At 42.2% G+C, this 17,494-nt stretch overlaps 1 protein-coding gene across 45 annotated transcripts in view; it reads right to left on the bottom strand.

Moving 5' to 3' along the window:
- ANK3 (ankyrin 3) overlaps positions 1–17,494 on the bottom strand; it is a 339,367-nt gene that overhangs the window by 36,692 nt on the left and 285,181 nt on the right. For 24 of the 45 annotated variants that reach the window (XM_038140068.1, XM_038140063.1, XM_038140067.1 and 21 more), the window contains 9 exons: positions 15,759–15,913; positions 8,820–9,031; positions 7,031–7,238; positions 6,386–6,482; positions 4,996–5,224; positions 4,288–4,413; positions 3,370–3,492; positions 2,851–2,877; positions 1,024–1,105 (listed from right to left, as the gene is read on the bottom strand). In XM_038140068.1, coding sequence (XP_037995996.1) covers positions 1,024–1,105; positions 2,851–2,877; positions 3,370–3,492; positions 4,288–4,413; positions 4,996–5,224; positions 6,386–6,482; positions 7,031–7,238; positions 8,820–9,031; positions 15,759–15,913 — 1,259 coding nt within the window. The remainder of the gene's footprint in view (positions 1–1,023; positions 1,106–2,850; positions 2,878–3,369; positions 3,493–4,287; positions 4,414–4,995; positions 5,225–6,385; positions 6,483–7,030; positions 7,239–8,819; positions 9,032–15,758; positions 15,914–17,494) is intronic. The other 21 variants (XM_038140073.1, XM_038140072.1, XM_038140075.1 and 18 more) reach the window with 3 other exon arrangements.

The following is a 17,494-nucleotide window of genomic DNA, read 5'->3' as shown; positions in this document are numbered from 1 at the left end:
GGGGGAAAAATTTATTGTGGGCGATATACATAGTCTTCAACCTTCTTTCCAGCAATTTCATTTTCCCTCTCTCTCAGTTCCTATTAAGCCTGTGACAATACCTTAACAGTCCTTCAAGATGTCTCAGCAGATCTGATAGCTTCTTCAGATGTTATATGCTTGGAGTCTTCTTCCTGGCCTGAGAAGTGTAACATATTCTGGAGCACATCTGATCCGAAGAAGCCACAGATCTTATAGGATAATTAGGCAGCAGCCATCCAGTGGGAACTCCCAAGACCCGATGAAGTTTGTCTATGGATTTTATGGAATTATATCAAAGGGTCTGTTGCAGGGTAGCAACTGAGAAGTCAAAAGCGGGGGAAAAAAAGGCAAGAAAAAGCTTGGAAATGTGGAACAATAGCAGTTGACCTTAGAGAGGAGAAGTGAGGAAGAAAAGCTAAGCCAAATACATAGTCGTATTTAACTGGGGAGGAAAAGAATGCCGCAGGTCTGGTCAAGGGGAATGTATGTTTAGGAAGAAGCAATGTGTGGTGCCAGGGAATAAAAAGCATCTGCAGGGAACAGAGGAAAAAGGGAAGGGGAGAAGAAAGAAGAGGGAAAATATAAAATATGAGAGACTCTATTTTGGCTAAGCATCTAAACATTTAAGTTCTTATCTGAGTGGCTTTCTGAATTTTTGTGTAACATTCTGTTCTACAGCATCTTCCTCCAATGTTTCAAGGGGGAGAGGAAGAGACTCTCTTTGAAAGCAATTTGCAATCCTCCTACTCTGGAACTAAACTGCATTTTTTAAAACTATTATATTTTTAGTTAACTAACACACATAATTTGCCAGTCAGGATTCTTCAAGCTCTCACAACACAAGAGTTCACAGACCATCCAAGAATTTTGTTTTAGACAGCTTTTTTTTTCTTTTTTTTTTTTCCCCAAGAATGACACCAAATACAACGTTTATAGAAAAAATGTCTCTTCTTATGAACAATCACATCTACATGGTTTAGTACTTTGGTAAGAGCAACTCACTCATTCCAGGCTCAGTCAGATAGCTGTAGCGCTTACGTAAAGCAAGGGAGACGAAGTTCTGGCGCCGGTCAGCTTTCTCCGTCTGCAACAAAACACAGCAGGATTTAGGGCCTTGGGAATCACTGCCCCCATGTGAACAGAGCAGTCCTCAAACCTCAGCAGGATGGGCCGCTTTTCGTGGCACACAACCCCGCAAGGGAGAATGGATGCTTCCATTCAGCTTCAGGATGGCATGCTGAAGCCGAATTGGGGCGAGCAGGCAGGGAGGGGGCAGAGCCAGCCTCTGTTCCTGGTGCCGTGTGATGAGTGCCAGGCACTGCCGAGCAGGGAGCGTGGCTGCACAGAAACCTGCTGTGAGTGACCACCCTTCAGGAGCAAGCAGGAAGGGACTGCAACCCTAAAGTGAGCCCTCAGGTTCATTCCTCTGCTTGTGAGGTAGAAGATCTTAAACAGCAGAAGCAGCTCATTATCCTGCCTTAAAGTATCTCCATACTGTCTTATTGCATTATCACTTAATAAACTGCTTCACACTACTAGGAATGGTGTGATATTGCTCATTCTCTGTAAAATAAACCAGCTTTGGCTAGAAACAGGAGGTCAACACAAAAGACTACAGGTACAGACAAAACATTCATAAGAGTGAGTGACCGATTGAGTATTCCCCCCAAGATTAGTTTGTCCCGAAAGCACACACACCACGATGTACAACTGGCTTTAAAGTGAATACATTAAGGACAAAAAAAGGCATGGGAGGGGATTTTTTAATATGCACAAAATGCAAAGATGTGGATTAGAAAGCAGACTACTCTTGTTAACTAATAAATTGCCTCATGAGTTGCTGCGTTCAGTGGGATAGCTGCTAGTGTGGTGTCTTTAATATTAATAGTCCTTCAGAGATCAACTCACTTGAATATGTGGCTAAAAATACAGTTTGTTTAGAAAGAGAACTATTATTATAGCTATATAATAGCTCATTAGGAACAAATTCTGTGGAGGTAAAGTGATGGTTTTGCTATTATTATTTTTTAACATGTAAGGAATATTTTGGGTTGCATTGTTTGGGTTTTTTGTTGTTTTTTTTTTTTTTTTGCTACTCTAACCAGCAGGTGACAACTGCTATTTATTTGCCACCAGGAACAGAAAAAAATTGCTGCTAGGTAAATTGGAAACACCTATGTAATTTCTTTTACAAGATGATCTCATCTCTACCTACCTCTAATGAGTAAATCCACTCAGTTTTCTGACAATCTAATGTTGCGGTTTCCATGAAACAGTGGGTTTTTAAGCTGCATATATCTGAGGTTTATTTGAAAACAGATTTGAACATAATATTTAGAAATTGCTCTTGGCTGGTTTACGTTTCTTGAAGGAATCCAGTTTATTTACAGAGGTAAGATATTGAAGGCCACTATTGTGGCCTCAGCAGTATCTGTTTCCTTCTCAGAAATACAAGTTACCATAGCTGTGTCAGTATTACTCCAAGAGGTAAAATATTATCCACTAAACTCCTCTTGATTTTGCCAAAATTTGACTACTTCTGATAGTCATAAATATATCTTTTTTTCAAAAGAAAAATTAGTTAAATTTTAGACTGCTTTTATTCAGTGCTTGGTTCAATTTCATAATTTATAATCTTGGGGTTTCCCATATTTGTGCAGCTCTACTGTTTTACAACAGCCTATCAGAAGTTGAGGACGTGGTTATTTTTCTGTAGGTATCACTTCAATGCCACCATTAAAAATAGTTGTTTGGTTTTTTTTCTATAACATACTACTTTTCTTCACTAAATCTGAAGGAAATAAAAACAGAAGACAGTGTGTATATTACCTCATCATCTTGATCTGACTCTGTTTCCTTTTGGTCCCAAGATGCATTGCAGAGACAAGGAATATTATAATGGACAGCAGGGAAAAGAATATCAGGATATGAAAAGGACCAAATTGGGAGCACAAAATGCAAGCTGATTTATAAGGCAAAGCAAATCCAAAATGTCAACACAAAAAAAAAAAAAATCTTACATCCAATGCAAATAAACACGTGACATTACTGAAAGCATAAACCTATGACTTGCAGGCTGAAGCATGAGCTGTAAACAGAATCGTAAAAATTATAGGAACTTGACACCACAGTAACAAGAGACTTTAAAAGCGTTCTACATACAAGAAACCAATAAAACATACATTTTAAAAGCCTTTATCATATTCCAAAGCATTCTCATTACTGACAGTTCACAAGGTTTCTTTATGACTAGCAGGAAATAAAAAATAAAAGAGAGACAAAAACTAAAGGAACAAAAACAAATCCAAACCAACCCTAAGAAAAATGTTTACTTTTCCAAACAAATACCTTTTTGTGTGCTGGCAGAGTGATATTCAAGTTGCAAACAGCTGTTTGTGGCAGTCCTTTTGTAGTCTTTGGTTCTTTCAAAAATGATAATCGACCACAGGGTTCCTGGCTGGTGTCTCTTACCTGGAAAAGAAATTTTGCTTCAGCATAGTAATATGTAGTAATTGAGGCATTAGTAAGATGTAGTAATAGTAATATAGCAGTAATTCAGAGTCATAGAGGAGATTTCTGGAACAGTTCTCACAATTTCTTTCTACAAGGAGCTTTCTAGTGTGTTAAGACTAATAATACCAAGCTGGAGCTCAGCCTGAGGTGGTGAAGGAGAAAACGTGTTACTGTGAAAGAGTAAGGTCAGCAATGAAGCTCCCTGATGGCAACTCCATGCAAGACAAGGTGCTGAGTGAGTCCAACCTGAGAGTTTCCTACTGGGATGTTACAGACAGGCACTGTCTGCCCACTTCATTTTATTCTGCCATGTTTTGCTCTTGTGTTTACCAAAATGCATAACAACCTCTCCAGCAGGGCAGCTGTGACAAGGCTAAGGAAAGTAAGCACCATTGCTGGCCTTTTGGAGATGAACAGTCTGCACACACCTTCTGAATGCTGCTCTGCTGTACGGCATCCCCTTTGCTTAATCCCTCAGAAATTCTGACCTACTGGTAAATATGTTTGGGCTCCAATTTGAGATATGGTTTTAGTAAAAGGTTGTCAATCCATATCATGGGTATTCTGTTCCCAGATCTGCCCCCAGTTCTGCTGTGGCTTCAAGCAAAGCACCCTCTCCATGTTATTCACATACTAAAGAACTACACCTACATCCCAGGGGCAAGTTAGTCCTGTAGGGCTGAAAAAGGGGAGTGGGACTGTGGGAAGGAAGGAAAGCAACAGGACCATTTATTTCATTTGTTTTACTTTTACCTTGATAGAAAATGGCAGTCTATTTTCTTTGAAAGCATAAAAATTAAAAACAAGCTGCTGTCCTCCTTTAGTCAAAGGGGCCAGATTTCCATAGCAATCAACATAAATAGGTTTTCCTTCAAGAACCTATCAAAGAAAGAAATAAAAGTCAATAAAACCTCTTTTAATATTAGATTCATGCATATAAACATCATGATTTCCCCCAACATCGTTCCTGAGTTTAACACAAGTCCCCACTTGGTTACATTCAACAACAAATTAGACTATCACTGTGCATTATGGCAAGGTATTATGAGTACAGGCAGCTTGGAAAACCATGAGCCACTTGACTGGCTTTTCTAAAGTAAGAGTGTGTCATTTTCTTCAAGAAATAGTAAGTTAGTGATTGTGATTGCACCACAAGCCAGTCCTACTCATGACTGTGTGCCTGCAGGGCCAATGAGAAGGAATTCCCTCTGCCTGCAAAGCCCAGCCAGGGCTACTTGACAGCAGCGAGGGCAAACCCCACTGCAGGCTGCACTGGGGCACCCACAAGTCCTCATGCTCCTCCACTCTCACCCTGTTTTGTTCTTCTTTCAAAAAGTTTCATGCCACAGCCTTGCTGTGAACCTTTCTTTAACAGGACTGCGGTGGCTTTTGCAGGAGCTGCTGCTACTTGGAAAACACACTGCCCACCAACAAGGAGGAAGCCAGCTGCAAGGAATGTACCTCAATGTCTTTGCTTCTGGCGACTTCCTCAAAGTTCTCTTGTTGCTCCAAAGTTTTGTCCACTTTGTCGTCAGTCATGCAGAAGCAGCGCAAATTGGATTCCACGGGGTCATTCATTTTGGCAAATATCACAAACTTTGCCATATAAGGAACGCATATTAATTCTCTATAAAGCTGTGTTGCCAGCCCAACAGTCTCTAGTACTTGGTGGCAGTCTGCGAGCCAAAATCTGAGTGGGAAAAAGTAAACCATTAAATCAACTTTTCATTAAGCCCCAACAATGCTTAAGGCTTAAAGAGAAACTGTGTCCTGTATCCTTGCTCATTCTGCATGTGTACTGTCCTTGCAGAATTGCCAGAGCTGTGATTTTCCCTCTACTCTCAGCACAGGTTTAACCATCCAGAAATGGGAATACCTGGCAATGAAAAGTTGACATACTTATCTAACCTTTTTCACACTGGTGTTTCATAAAACTATCTATCTGAAGGCTCATTTGAAGCCAAAGAGAGGAAATTGAATTTCATGTGACCTTCTTTAATTCCCTGTAATGTGCTGATGCTTCACTATACATTTGATTTGCTAAAACAAACACTTTTATAACACACACACACAGCAAATCATATCTCCCATTCAGGCTGAACCAAAAAAGCCCATGGTGAAGTCTCCAGAGGTAGGTGCTATATTGTTATTTTCTCATCTTACGATTATGAATTTGAAAACAAGTATGATACAGATTATAAATAATTTATACTTTGTATCAGTCTTTCCCACAATATTTCAGCCCTGATCTATTTGGTTTTCTAGCAATTCTCTTTCTTTTCATAAAGGTTTTTATAATGGCAATGTAATTTACTGATTGACAAACTCTCTACCTTCTATACCATGAATTTTCTCCACTAGGATATGTGATTTGTACAGATCCTGTTAAATGCCTCCAATCAGCATGTAAGTCCATGAAGTCCATCAAGACTAATTTCAACTCATTATTTTTTACAAAAGATATTTTTGTGAGAGCAATTTAGTATAATTTTCAACTTAAAAGCCCACAGCCAGAAATTAAACATCTTCAAATTTTTAAACAAATACATTTTTATAAATCTCCCCATTTTTTTTTTTTTAATGGGATGAACATTTTAAGCTTTCCCTTTCTGTTGCCATTTAGAGAAAAACCAAAGCCCTGTGTAGCACGGCAGCCTTCAGAGGAACAGGCTATGTGCCTGCTAGGAGCCTCTGTCACAGCCAGGCCAGAGCTGTGTGTGCAGCCCTGGGTGTGTGGGACACTGATGGGCAGTGACAAAGCAGCATCTGGGCCATCACTGCTTCATCAGCCTCGTGAAAGGCTTCCAGAAAGGCACTCCTGAGGTGCAGGTGGCAGGGTCTGCTCCCATACCTGGCAGAAACATTGGTGGTGAAGGAGACACAGTCGTTGGAAAATGTCAGCGGCGTGGTGCCCGTGATATCCTCCCACTGCGCAGGCGAAGTGCCTCCTGTGCAAACACACACCAGGGAGATTTCCTTTCAAACACTAAGCACACACAGACTGCATAAAGAATATTTCTATCTCCACACACTGAGAGAGAACCTAGACATTAATGTGCTCCAGCAGCTGAGCTCCATGTTATCATGGAGCATCAATGACGCTACATGGCATCCCACATCGCACTACAAGAAACAAAGATGTAAGCAAAGAGCATACCTACAAGTCAACAGCAGCCCCCCCTCAATTTCAGCTAGGACAGAATTACTTCTGCAAGCTACTTTTATTGACAAGCACTTCTAATAACCAAGACTGAAATTTTTCAAGACTGAAATTTAACACATGTTGGGAGAGTTCTTTTACAATGGGACTGGATACAAAGCTCAGGGAGCCAGTGGGAGCCTTGGAAATAAACTCAGCTGGCTTTGCCCAGGAGAGTTGATCTGAGCCCCAGTGGCCCAGCGCACCAAGGCTCCTTTACTGGAGAGCAGGAGTTGTGCGAGTGAGGACAGAGCTGCTGCCACAGAAACCTTGGCAAAGAGCAGGATTTTCTCTAACCTGTAATGCTACATAGGAGTCGAAGGCTGGGGGTCGTGTCTCCTTTGTACCCATTGGTTACTCCTTCTCCTGATGGAGGTGGCACAGGAATTGTCATGGTTATTGGCTTATGGAATTTCCTTCTTCTTGGCTCCACAGTGACAATGGGACTGAATGTTGCTTTGTTTCCAAGGATTTTTTTGACAATCTCTTCTGGAACTGGTTGAGCCTGTCAACATGGGGAACATTCTTAAACTAGAGCTACAAACTGTTTATAGACATGCAGAATTATTTTCTAAATGATAATTCTATTTTCTTTATATTTTCTGTAGATTTTCTTTCTCCCCAGGAAACCTTCTCAAGGGTGATTATTAGTGAAATTCATGTTCAGTTTTTATTCAACAACTTACTTCTGATTTCCTAATCACTAAACAGTAGAGCTACACTATAAATCTCTGAAGTTTCCCTGCAGTATTTGCTGAGGGTTTTTCAGAGCCTGCTTGGTTTTGCTCTTAATTTACATTTATTATTGACATTACATACAATTTCAAAATGCAAAACCAGGCCTATTTTGCCCTTGAGAAGTGAGGACTAGACACTGTCTCCTGGAGGTGATAGACAATTATTACATCTCTGCCAAACACAGATTCATGCTCTTGAGGAACACTGCACTCCAACTGACTTCTGTACTCAGTGCTTCCTGTGATTATTAGAAAGAAATACTTGTTTGGATCAAAATCACAAAGAATGCGTGAAATTACAAAAGACTTACAGGTAAATTTCACATTTCCTACAGTCAAAAGTGACAGACATGGTAATGGGAGTTTGCATCCATTTGCCTTTTTATTTTAATTTTTTTAAACTTTCAAGTCTGTTTCAATCAGGCTTGAAAGTTTCAATCAACCATGACTTGCTAATACTCAAATTGCAGAGATTCTGCACTGATATGCAGAGAACATGCAGTTGCACTGCAGTCTCAGCAGTCACAACACTGCATACAGAGCTGTCATACTTCCTTCACACTGGAGAGCTCTGGGAAGGCAACTGTGAAACCAGAACTGCACAACTTCCATTTTCTCAAGATTAATCATCTTGAGATGTGAAATATCTTTAACAGAAATGTTTCAGAGTGAATTTCAAGCACTGCAATTCAAACCAGCATCTCTTTTTCATGAACCCATCAGACTTGTCATACTATTAAGGGAATTTTAAGTGATAACTAACTGAACTCAAAGATACCTTCTATTCCTACAGAATATTTTTCCACTTTCTGTGCAGTTAGTTTGAGTAAAATTTAAGCTATATGCTCTTCCCAGACTTCACCCCTAGAAATGCCAGTGGGGAATGTCCTAAGACACAGCAGATGGACACGGGAGGTTTTTGACCCGGTAACAGCTGGCAAACAGCTGCCTGTAATCCCTACCAAACACATTCCCATGGCAGAGGCCAGCCCAGTGACCCTGCTCACAAGCTGCTGCTTTGCCAGCAGACAGGGACTGCACAGTGGCTGTAGAGTTGCTGGGGCTGTGATGGCTCCAGGTCTTTGCTTTCCTCTCTCCATTCCTGGGATGCTAAGCAATGACCATGGAGGCGATCCAAGGGGAGCTGGGAGGAGGACTGTGTACCACCCGTGCCGGCGGGACACTGAGCGTGCCCAGGAGGACTTGTGCCAACTCAGAGCTCAGGTGTGAAGAAGCCCCTTGTCACAACCCACTGCTAAGGAGCAGTGTAAGCTCCTGGAAGCTCTGTAGCTTCCAGTCTCGTGCATCAGGACAGGTGCATTAGAGAGGCTGCACTAAAGCATCTTTACCTGGAGCCCCACGCGGATCCTCTTGGTCAGAGCCCCCTCGGGGAAGGAGGCCTGGACTCGTGGCACCGTGGTGCTGCTCAGCACCCCGCCCTCGGGCCCGATCTGGTTGCTCTCCTGCTTGATCCGGGACACCACGGCGAAGTACTGGGGGAAATCCTTGGTGACGATCCTGCAGATCCGCTTCTTCTCCAGCTCCTCCACGCTGTCCAGCTCTGCGGGCACAAGACAGGTCAAACTTCAGGCATGCCCTGCCCAGGTTCATCCCACACACATCTGGGGCTTTGAATAAGCCTTAAAATGCCTAAGAAGGTTGGGAGGTTTATTATTATTTATTTACTACAGCAGTAAAAAAAAGCAATTCAATGCTATTGATTATCAAGCTTTGTTTTTTCTGTGAACTTTTGTATAAATCTTGACAATGAGGGCCAACAGCAACAGACGAAAAGACTCACTAGGACACCTAAGTAGTCAGGTGTAGAATCCTTTCAACCCCTCAGAAAAACCCCTAGGTGTGACAGTCTCTGCAGTAGCAGCTGCCACAGAATGACAGGTTTGTCACACAGCACAGAAGTCCAAGGAGGGCTGAAGGAGATAGTCAAGCTTCTTCCCTCTCTCATTTCTATCTGATCTTTCTGAGCATAGCTCCAAATTATTCCCAGCCTCTTCCCCCATATAGTTCTGACATAAAGAAAACCACAGGAGATCACAGTCAGTTCATGACCTATCTCCCTTCATGCCAGGTGTGCAATCCAGAGCTTGGCCACCTGAGGCACCTGAGACAGTTATTGCCCAGACCGGCATCCGAAAAATGCCAACCAGACACCGAGCTCTCCACGAAACTGTGGAAGCAACAGAGCTGTCTCCCAGCACCACCAGTGAACCAAGAGCAAGCTTCCCTTCCGCATCAGGATTCCACCCATTTGGTTATCTGTCCCAAAGTAACTGCAGTTTGCCCCTCAGCTCCCAGAGAACCTTAATGCATCCTCAGACACAACTGAAACAGAGTCAGGTCATTGACCATTAGTGCTCTCAGTCACATTCCCAGTTGGTAGGGTCACCAGGGCTCAGAAAGGTATGTAGAATACCTATCCCTATCAATTAGTTCAGCACATGACTTAGTTTTCCCAATATATGCACTGGGGAAAACTCTGTGATACAACAAAAATATAATGACTTTTGCAACTATATGTGTGTGTGTGTGTGTGTATATATATATATCTTTATTTATATATATATTTATATTTGCATTGGTGCCTCAAATGCATTGGTGAAATCCCTGTGATATAAACACCATACGCAGATGGAGATAATTATATAACTGTCATGCATTTCTCCTTGTACCTTCTTGCACTTGGCCTTTTTATCCATTGTAATTGGATTTCATTGCAGCGCTCCACAAATTTCAGCACTTATTTTCCTCTTTAAAAAGGGAATTTCTAAATAAAGTTTGTTCCTCAAAAGATGACTTTTTTATCAGATTCAGCAAGAGAAAGCAGGAGGACCAGAAATAATACTAAGACAAAAGACATTTGTAAAATACTTTTTGTGACTGAGACATTTTCCTCCTCTAAACATGTAAGCTCAATTACAGTTCCAAAAGAATTAGAATGCAAATTTGGCAAAATGTCAGTTTTGCATTTTAAAACATTCAGCAGATAGATTGGATTAATCTCACAGGGTCGCTGTGGATCATATGTACCTACCAGAAGTGGATAATTTCTTATCATAATGTCAGCTTCCATTTACTTTGACTCAGAGATTGATATCTGAAGGCCTTTAATGAATTAGTCACTCTGCCTGCAGCCTCTGGAAGCAATGGCTTGTGCAGGAGACAAACGGGATTCCTAAACTCCCAGGCAAGTATCATCTTGACTGGTAAATCCTCATCATCTCCTGTTCGTTGCTAGAGAAAAAAACCCACTGTGAAATGCTCACAGAGGTGAAGAGTAATTAAAATTCTCCTGAAGTAGAAAAATAGTGATTCGTACAAGAACATTTCAAAGTCCTTTGGACCTGGCAGGCACTCTCCTTCAGAGGAGGAAGATGGGAAGATAAGAGTGGCAGAGCAACAGTCAGGCATGGAGAGGAGTTGGACTATATATAGGGAGGTTATGTTTGGATAATACACATGTAAGCTTCTATATGAAGTTGCCCTCTAACAGAAGAAAGAAAAAAAAAAAAAGATGATGAGCAATCAAACCATCTCTCTCACAGCCCCAAGAAAAGCAGCGTTAGCACAACAGAATTAATGAAACAGGGAAAACTAGTCCTGGGAGAGGTCACGTTTCCCAAACACACCTCATGCATTTTACAGAGGCAGATATCATCATTACTATTTCCCTCAGCTGCTGACACTTCATTCCTGGGCAGAGGGTTTCAATGATAAACCTTGAAGCATTTTTGGTTAGGTGGTTGGGTTTTGGAGGGAAGGGGGTTTTAGCCACAGAGCAGTATGCTGTGCACCCCATCATGCAGATAGGGATACCAGAGCATGAAGAGGCAAAGAAGAAAGGTTAGTGGCAGAACTTGGAAGAATCTCCCAATGCCACTTTCTCCCAGGCTTGTGCTAACAGCCCAAGAACTCTTACAGCCACTTGGATTTAGTGAGTCAAGAGAAAGGTATCGTGAATATAATGTGTGCACAAGTCTTCTCCTGCCACCCATGTGTGTGGTACACTTATCCTGCAATGGTTTGGCGTCTGATCTTCCACAGGAGTGATGGAGGAGAGAGGAGATGGACAGAGGGGAAAGAGGCAGGAAAAGAACATCACAGTGTGTGGTGCATGCTGCCACACGAACATAAAGGCTCCAGGACTGGAGAAGAGAAACCCAGCCATGTCCTCCAAGGTCAAGAGGGATCTCACACAGGCTGTCTCAGGTCAAGGAAAGCAATCACACCAGTTCTCTCTGGTGAGAGGCAGCTGTGGATCAAGTTCATCCACATCCAATACCTTTCTTTTTTTACTTGCAGATAAGGTAACACAGAGCAAGAATCTTCTGACTCGAAATAGAGCAAGACAAGTCACAGAACACCTGGCTGTTTCATGAGCTTCAAGGTGTCTTTGTGTGGATCTGGTTTCCCTTGCCAGGGCCTCTAAAGAATTTTGCTAGCACTGAAAAAGCAAATCTCACCTGACTGAACAGCTCTCTGAGTTGTGCAACCCTCCCTCAGCCCTGGCTGGAGCAGAGCTGACCTTGTCATGGTGCCCAGACTGCAGGGCGGGGTGAGCACAGGATCCCAGTTCTCCCCATACAGAGGTGTGCCCATTAAGGAATTGCTGCACTAAAAGCACAGCACACTTCCACATGGAGAAAAACCCAGGAGTGGGATGGAGGCAGGGAGAGCACATGGTAAGGGGCAAGGAGAATCTGAGGGCAGGGAGATGCTGGTAACCAGACCCACCCTCCCAGCCTCGGTGTTTCACACACATAACCAGACACTCCCAGCGCCACAAGGATGTTTCACCCTCAAATAAGGCAATGTCCTTTATGGCTATTTTTGTGTGGTCTTTTATCTTGCCATTCACAACGTATAGTTTAACAGCAATATGTTGAAAAACTTTTCTAGGAAAGGTGGCAAAATCACTGCAGAGTGATTTATGGTGGTATTTTAAACTTCAAGCATAAACAAGGTCACACTCTGGTTTGATCTGTCGATTCAGTTATGTAAAAACTCCTGCTTCCCATCCGAAACCACACTGTGCAGCTGCAAGCTTACTGCAGCCACAAGCATTTGCATTTCTTGGCTCACTCCCTAGTTTGCAAATAACTTTTAAAAGATTAGCTACCCCAGTGTGTGCATTTGTGCCCACAATTTGTCTACCGGTACCTCTAAAGGGTGAAGGAATGTTAAAAGCAAAGAGAAGTTATCTATAAAAGGAGCTTGTCTGAAAACATGATGGATTTACCAATTACAAGGCAGAGAGCTTCTTCCTAAAAAAAATGAAAAATTCCAAAAATACATATATTTTATTTGATTCAAGTATAAATAAATATAGTATGGCCAAGAGCTGTGAATTACTACCCTTGTGTTTGGAGCCACATTCCTCCTACTCCTAAAATGCCAAGTTTCCTGTATTTGCCTAATCCTTAAAATAAAACCTATTTAAGCAGAAACCTGACTGCACCAAAAAAAACAGGCTCTTTACATCAGGGTTCACTGTTCTCTCATGATAATAACCCAAAAGTTCTGCTGTTATTTAATGGTGCACTAGCCCTGGAGCAGTGCCTCCTGCCGGGGATGATCTGGGGTCTGGGACGAGGTTTCCCAGCAGATGGTGCTGGTCCCAGCGCAGAGCAGGTTTTTGCTTTGTGACTGAGGGATGTCCTTGCTCTCATCCCTGCTGCTAAGGGGGAGAGCAAAACAGGAACGACCCAACAGAGCAGCAAACTGCACGGCTAAAGCTCGGCCTATTGAGGAGCTGAAATAAAGCTCTGATTGCCCTCCCGCACTACACAGCTAGGAAAGGACTTGTGATCACAGCAGGTTTGACAGAGAAGCTGTTTTAGCAGAAAATGGGCACTCCTGCAGCACCTCCTGGCACTCAGATGATTATGCAGACGAGTTTTCTTGCAAAGACACACTAAATTTCTCTAAATGACTATATGGCTGCTTTTTATTTAAATTAAAGCTTGCTTCTGCATCCAGAGTTCATATCTGGAATAAAACTTCTTCCAAAGTGATGTCTTCTGAGATGCAAGATACTCCCCCTGAGCCAAGCCTCACCGTGGTATTTTGTAACAAAACACTGAAAGCTCAGATTAAAAAAAAACCCAACCCACTCAAGTCTACAAATTCATAATTTTTTGGTCATTGCTTGGAAGACCTTTTACATTGCAAAGGTGTCATTTAACGTGAGTGGAATTTTGTCAAAACCCTTGCACTATTTTAATGCAGGGTGGGGGATTTTGGGGTTTTTTTTTTGCTTTCCTAGCTAGAGAAGGATTAAGCTAAAACAAACTGAACAAATAATCACTACAGTGAATGCGTCTGCAGTATTTTTCTCCTTTTCCTCTCACAAATGATTGCCTGGATTTGTAAAAGCCATTCCTGAGGTTTGGCTTTTAAGGTGTCAAATATTTTCGCTCTAGCAGAATAATGTTCATCATACTTTGTGTGATTATTTGGCTGCACTTATACCCACCAACCTCAAACAGCAGTTCCCCAGTAGGAAAGAGCCACCTGAACCCTCAGTAGATCAGAAAGTTGTCCTGAAGCTTATTATTTTAGGCTCTAAGTACTGAGGGCTTCATGTCCACCTCTCTCGAAGTGTTTTTATTTATTGAGCTCATCTCTGTAAATCATCAATTTATCCATAAGTGAGCTCTTCCACAAGTGTTGCAAGCTGCAGCACTTCAGAACAATATTTCTGTGCCCAGATTTCCCATCCCCAAATCAAACTAAGCTCAGTTTGAGAAGCACATGAGGCAAATAAGCAAGCTGCTGATCAGTGCTGACTACCTCACCCCTGTCAAGGCACCACTACTTCACCCAAATACCAAATCATCACTTCTGATCCCATGCCAGCGTGCAGAGAAGAAGGGGAAGTGGTGAGATTTCTCTTTTTCAAAGACTGCAGCTACTGCATTCAATCCTGCAGCCATAATTCCCCAAGCCATACTATCCTGGACCACATCCATATCGTGCCTGTTCCACTGCTTTTAGGTACCCTTCAGTGATGAGGCTTATTTTATTTTTCCAAACCCACTGGCAAAACATTTGCAGTGTTTCTGCCCGCCTGTCTGGTTGGTTCTACTACTCTTATTTTGAAATAAATAGCTACAATAGATCATCACGAAGCAAGCAGATCTTTGCTGTTGCTTTGTGTTTGTACAAGCTCAGGTGCAGTTCAAATACTTCAAAGTGAAGCCTTTCCTGTTGCCCCCCATTCCCAGAAGATCAGGAAAATGATAAAAAATGCTGTATTTCAGATGTCCAGGGAGACCCTCACAACAGCACAACTCCCCACATTCCCAAGGCATGGCTTTTGCTGAGGCTCATCAAACAAGGAGAGGCCGAAATCAAAGGCAGAGCTGCCCCACAGACACCTCCCAGAGCTGCCATCCACAGCCTCTTCATTTCCTTCACCTGCTTTTGCTGATAATGAAAGAACTTTCCTGCAGCTTGTACCCACACTATGACTTCCTGTAGGTTATCCAGGGAAAATCCTGAGGATAAACCCTTCCACAAAACCAAAGTTGACACCACAAACTGTTTCATTCACACTCAGATGCAAAGAGCTCGAGCAATGGTTTATCAACACGAGTACTGAAAAATGCTTCCTAGGAAAAGAAAGCAGTGATGCCAAGGAATTACTGCAGCCCCACAGCCTGGCTTTGCCCACAATCTGTCTTCAGGGACAATCTGTGACAGCATCTTCTGATGGATTTGTACAGCTGGGTCCCCTCATCTTGAGGGACTCACACCAACAGCATTGCTCAAGCAAAACAAGAGAGCCCGACTTCCCAGATGGGCATCAGGAGTGCAGGTTGTGCACTTGTGGGAGGCAATCTCTAACAAGACCATTTGAAATAAGAATGCTCTAGGGGCCAAGCTCGGTGTCCATGGGAAGGCCCCATCGAGCTGCTATTTACACTTCATCGTTGGTTTGCAATGACCTTCCCGTGGCCCTGCCTGAGCAGCACAGACACGTGTACCTCCAGCCGGGTGTCATTCTCCAATTCATGCTGGAAAGCAACTGTGCAAACTCTGCCTAAGCTTGGCAAGACTTCAGACCAAAATTCACCACTCATTTCAGGATGTCTCCAGGCCACTGCAGAACAGTTTCTCCTTATGCTCTTTCCATCAGCTTGATATGGAACACACACTATTCCCTGAAGTCAGACATCCCCTGCACCATTTTAGTTTAGTTTGCTTTAGTCAGCCCATGTTAGCAAGCCTTCACAAAGGCAAGGCTAAAGCTTTGAGAAAATATTTACCTTCATCCATGCCATTAAGTATTTCAGTTAAGTCTTCATGTTTGCTGTCATACTGGTGCTCCTTCCACGTTTCACCGTTCTCACTCCGGAGTACGATCAGCTCTCGTTCCTTGCCTCGCATTGATCCAAAATGTGGGATTTCCACTATGACAGGGCTAGGGAAAAAGGAACCATGTTATTTTTAACCCTATATTTCCTCACTGCCCTCAATTTCCTATGGGTCCTTAAGAAAACTACAGTCATTTTTAATAGTTAACACTGTTACGGTAAAAATGTTTTTAAAATTGCCAAAGCTGCACAATCCTTTATCATTTAAACTAAATCAAAAATACTAATATGTAGCTTGTTTTTAGTGCAAATCTTTTGAAATATCTGCCTCCATGAAAAAAAATAGTGACAACTTTTAGTAAGGAGAGTGCTCCTTGCTCATTTATCCCAGGGTACAGGTGATCCAACCTGCCTCCACCACACACAGCACTGCTGACTTTTAACTGGCATTGGCATAGTCAAAGTTGGGATTTGGCTCAGAGAGTTTGAAGGGACAAAGTCAGTTCAGAAGCAGTCTGTCTATCCCAGTGCATGCAACAGCCACTGACTGTAACAGGAACCATGCATTTATGCAGATTTTGAACTTCAAACTAAGTCCCATAGTTTTCAAAGCTCTCCCTGGCTCTCTGTTGATGCAGCTCCTGTGAAATAAAAGAGACTCTTTTTCTTTAGCTCCACTCTCTGGTTCTCATGCCCAGCATCACAGCTGCAAACTCCGCACAGCAAACATCACTGGGGAATTGTTAGATCCTTTCAGAATGGACTTCTCTGGGTTGAACAACATCACAACCACATTTATATTAGTTACTGTCGAACATTTTGGGGGGAAGGAAAGGGAATGAGAAGGTGGTTAATAATACACCTATGTCACCAGACAATGTGCCTTCAACAGAGGACTGCAAGTGCATTACTGAACAGTTTGTATGAACAACCAACAGAAACCACCATTCACTTCATGTGCCATTCCTCAACAAAACAGACACTGTTGCAAAACACTTCACAGGCAGGATATGCATTTTAAAGTATGCTAAGACAAACCGACTGAAATCACACAGTAAGGGAACATTTATGGATTATGCAGCTTTAAGACATTTAAATAGACAGTATCATTATTTTCCTACAGAGGTTGTAAGGGGTTTAACTGCTTTGTAACAACTTGGTTAAAAGCAGTGTCACATGGTGGGAGAAGGGTGCAGCATTTCTGTGGTACTGTACATCTGCCAGGTGTTGGGTGCATTAACCAACCCATCACTTGAGCATGAAATCACAACAGCCATCATGGGGAAAAAACAAACTAACTCGAGGCCCAGTTTGCACATAAAATTCGCAGGGAGAAGAGTTAGTCTTTTTTTCCCCATGAAAATAATAAAAATAGTTTAATTAATATATATTTTAGATGCTCTTAGGAACACCCAGTCTATTTTTCAAGTCTCAAGTCCTTTAACAAAAAACCAGGAATGTAGCTGCTCTCTCCCATTGTGCACAGCAAGAAAATACCAAAATTCAAATACATTGCTTAAGATATTTACTCTCTAGTTCAAAAAGAGTACAAGCTGAAAACTAAGGCTGTAGTACAATCTTTGCAGGCTAATATTTCAGATACTGTCTCTGTAAATATTTAGAAACTACACAATTTTTTGTGCATGACATTTAACAAGAATACTCAGTGAGAAGGTATTGAACAGGTT

The sequence above is a fragment of the Motacilla alba genome, chromosome 6 (assembly GCF_015832195.1).
Source record: "Motacilla alba alba isolate MOTALB_02 chromosome 6, Motacilla_alba_V1.0_pri, whole genome shotgun sequence".
NCBI lineage: Eukaryota > Metazoa > Chordata > Aves > Passeriformes > Motacillidae > Motacilla > Motacilla alba.
The sequence above is the reverse complement of the archived record's forward strand: the minus strand, read 5'-3'. Positions and strand labels throughout refer to the sequence as shown.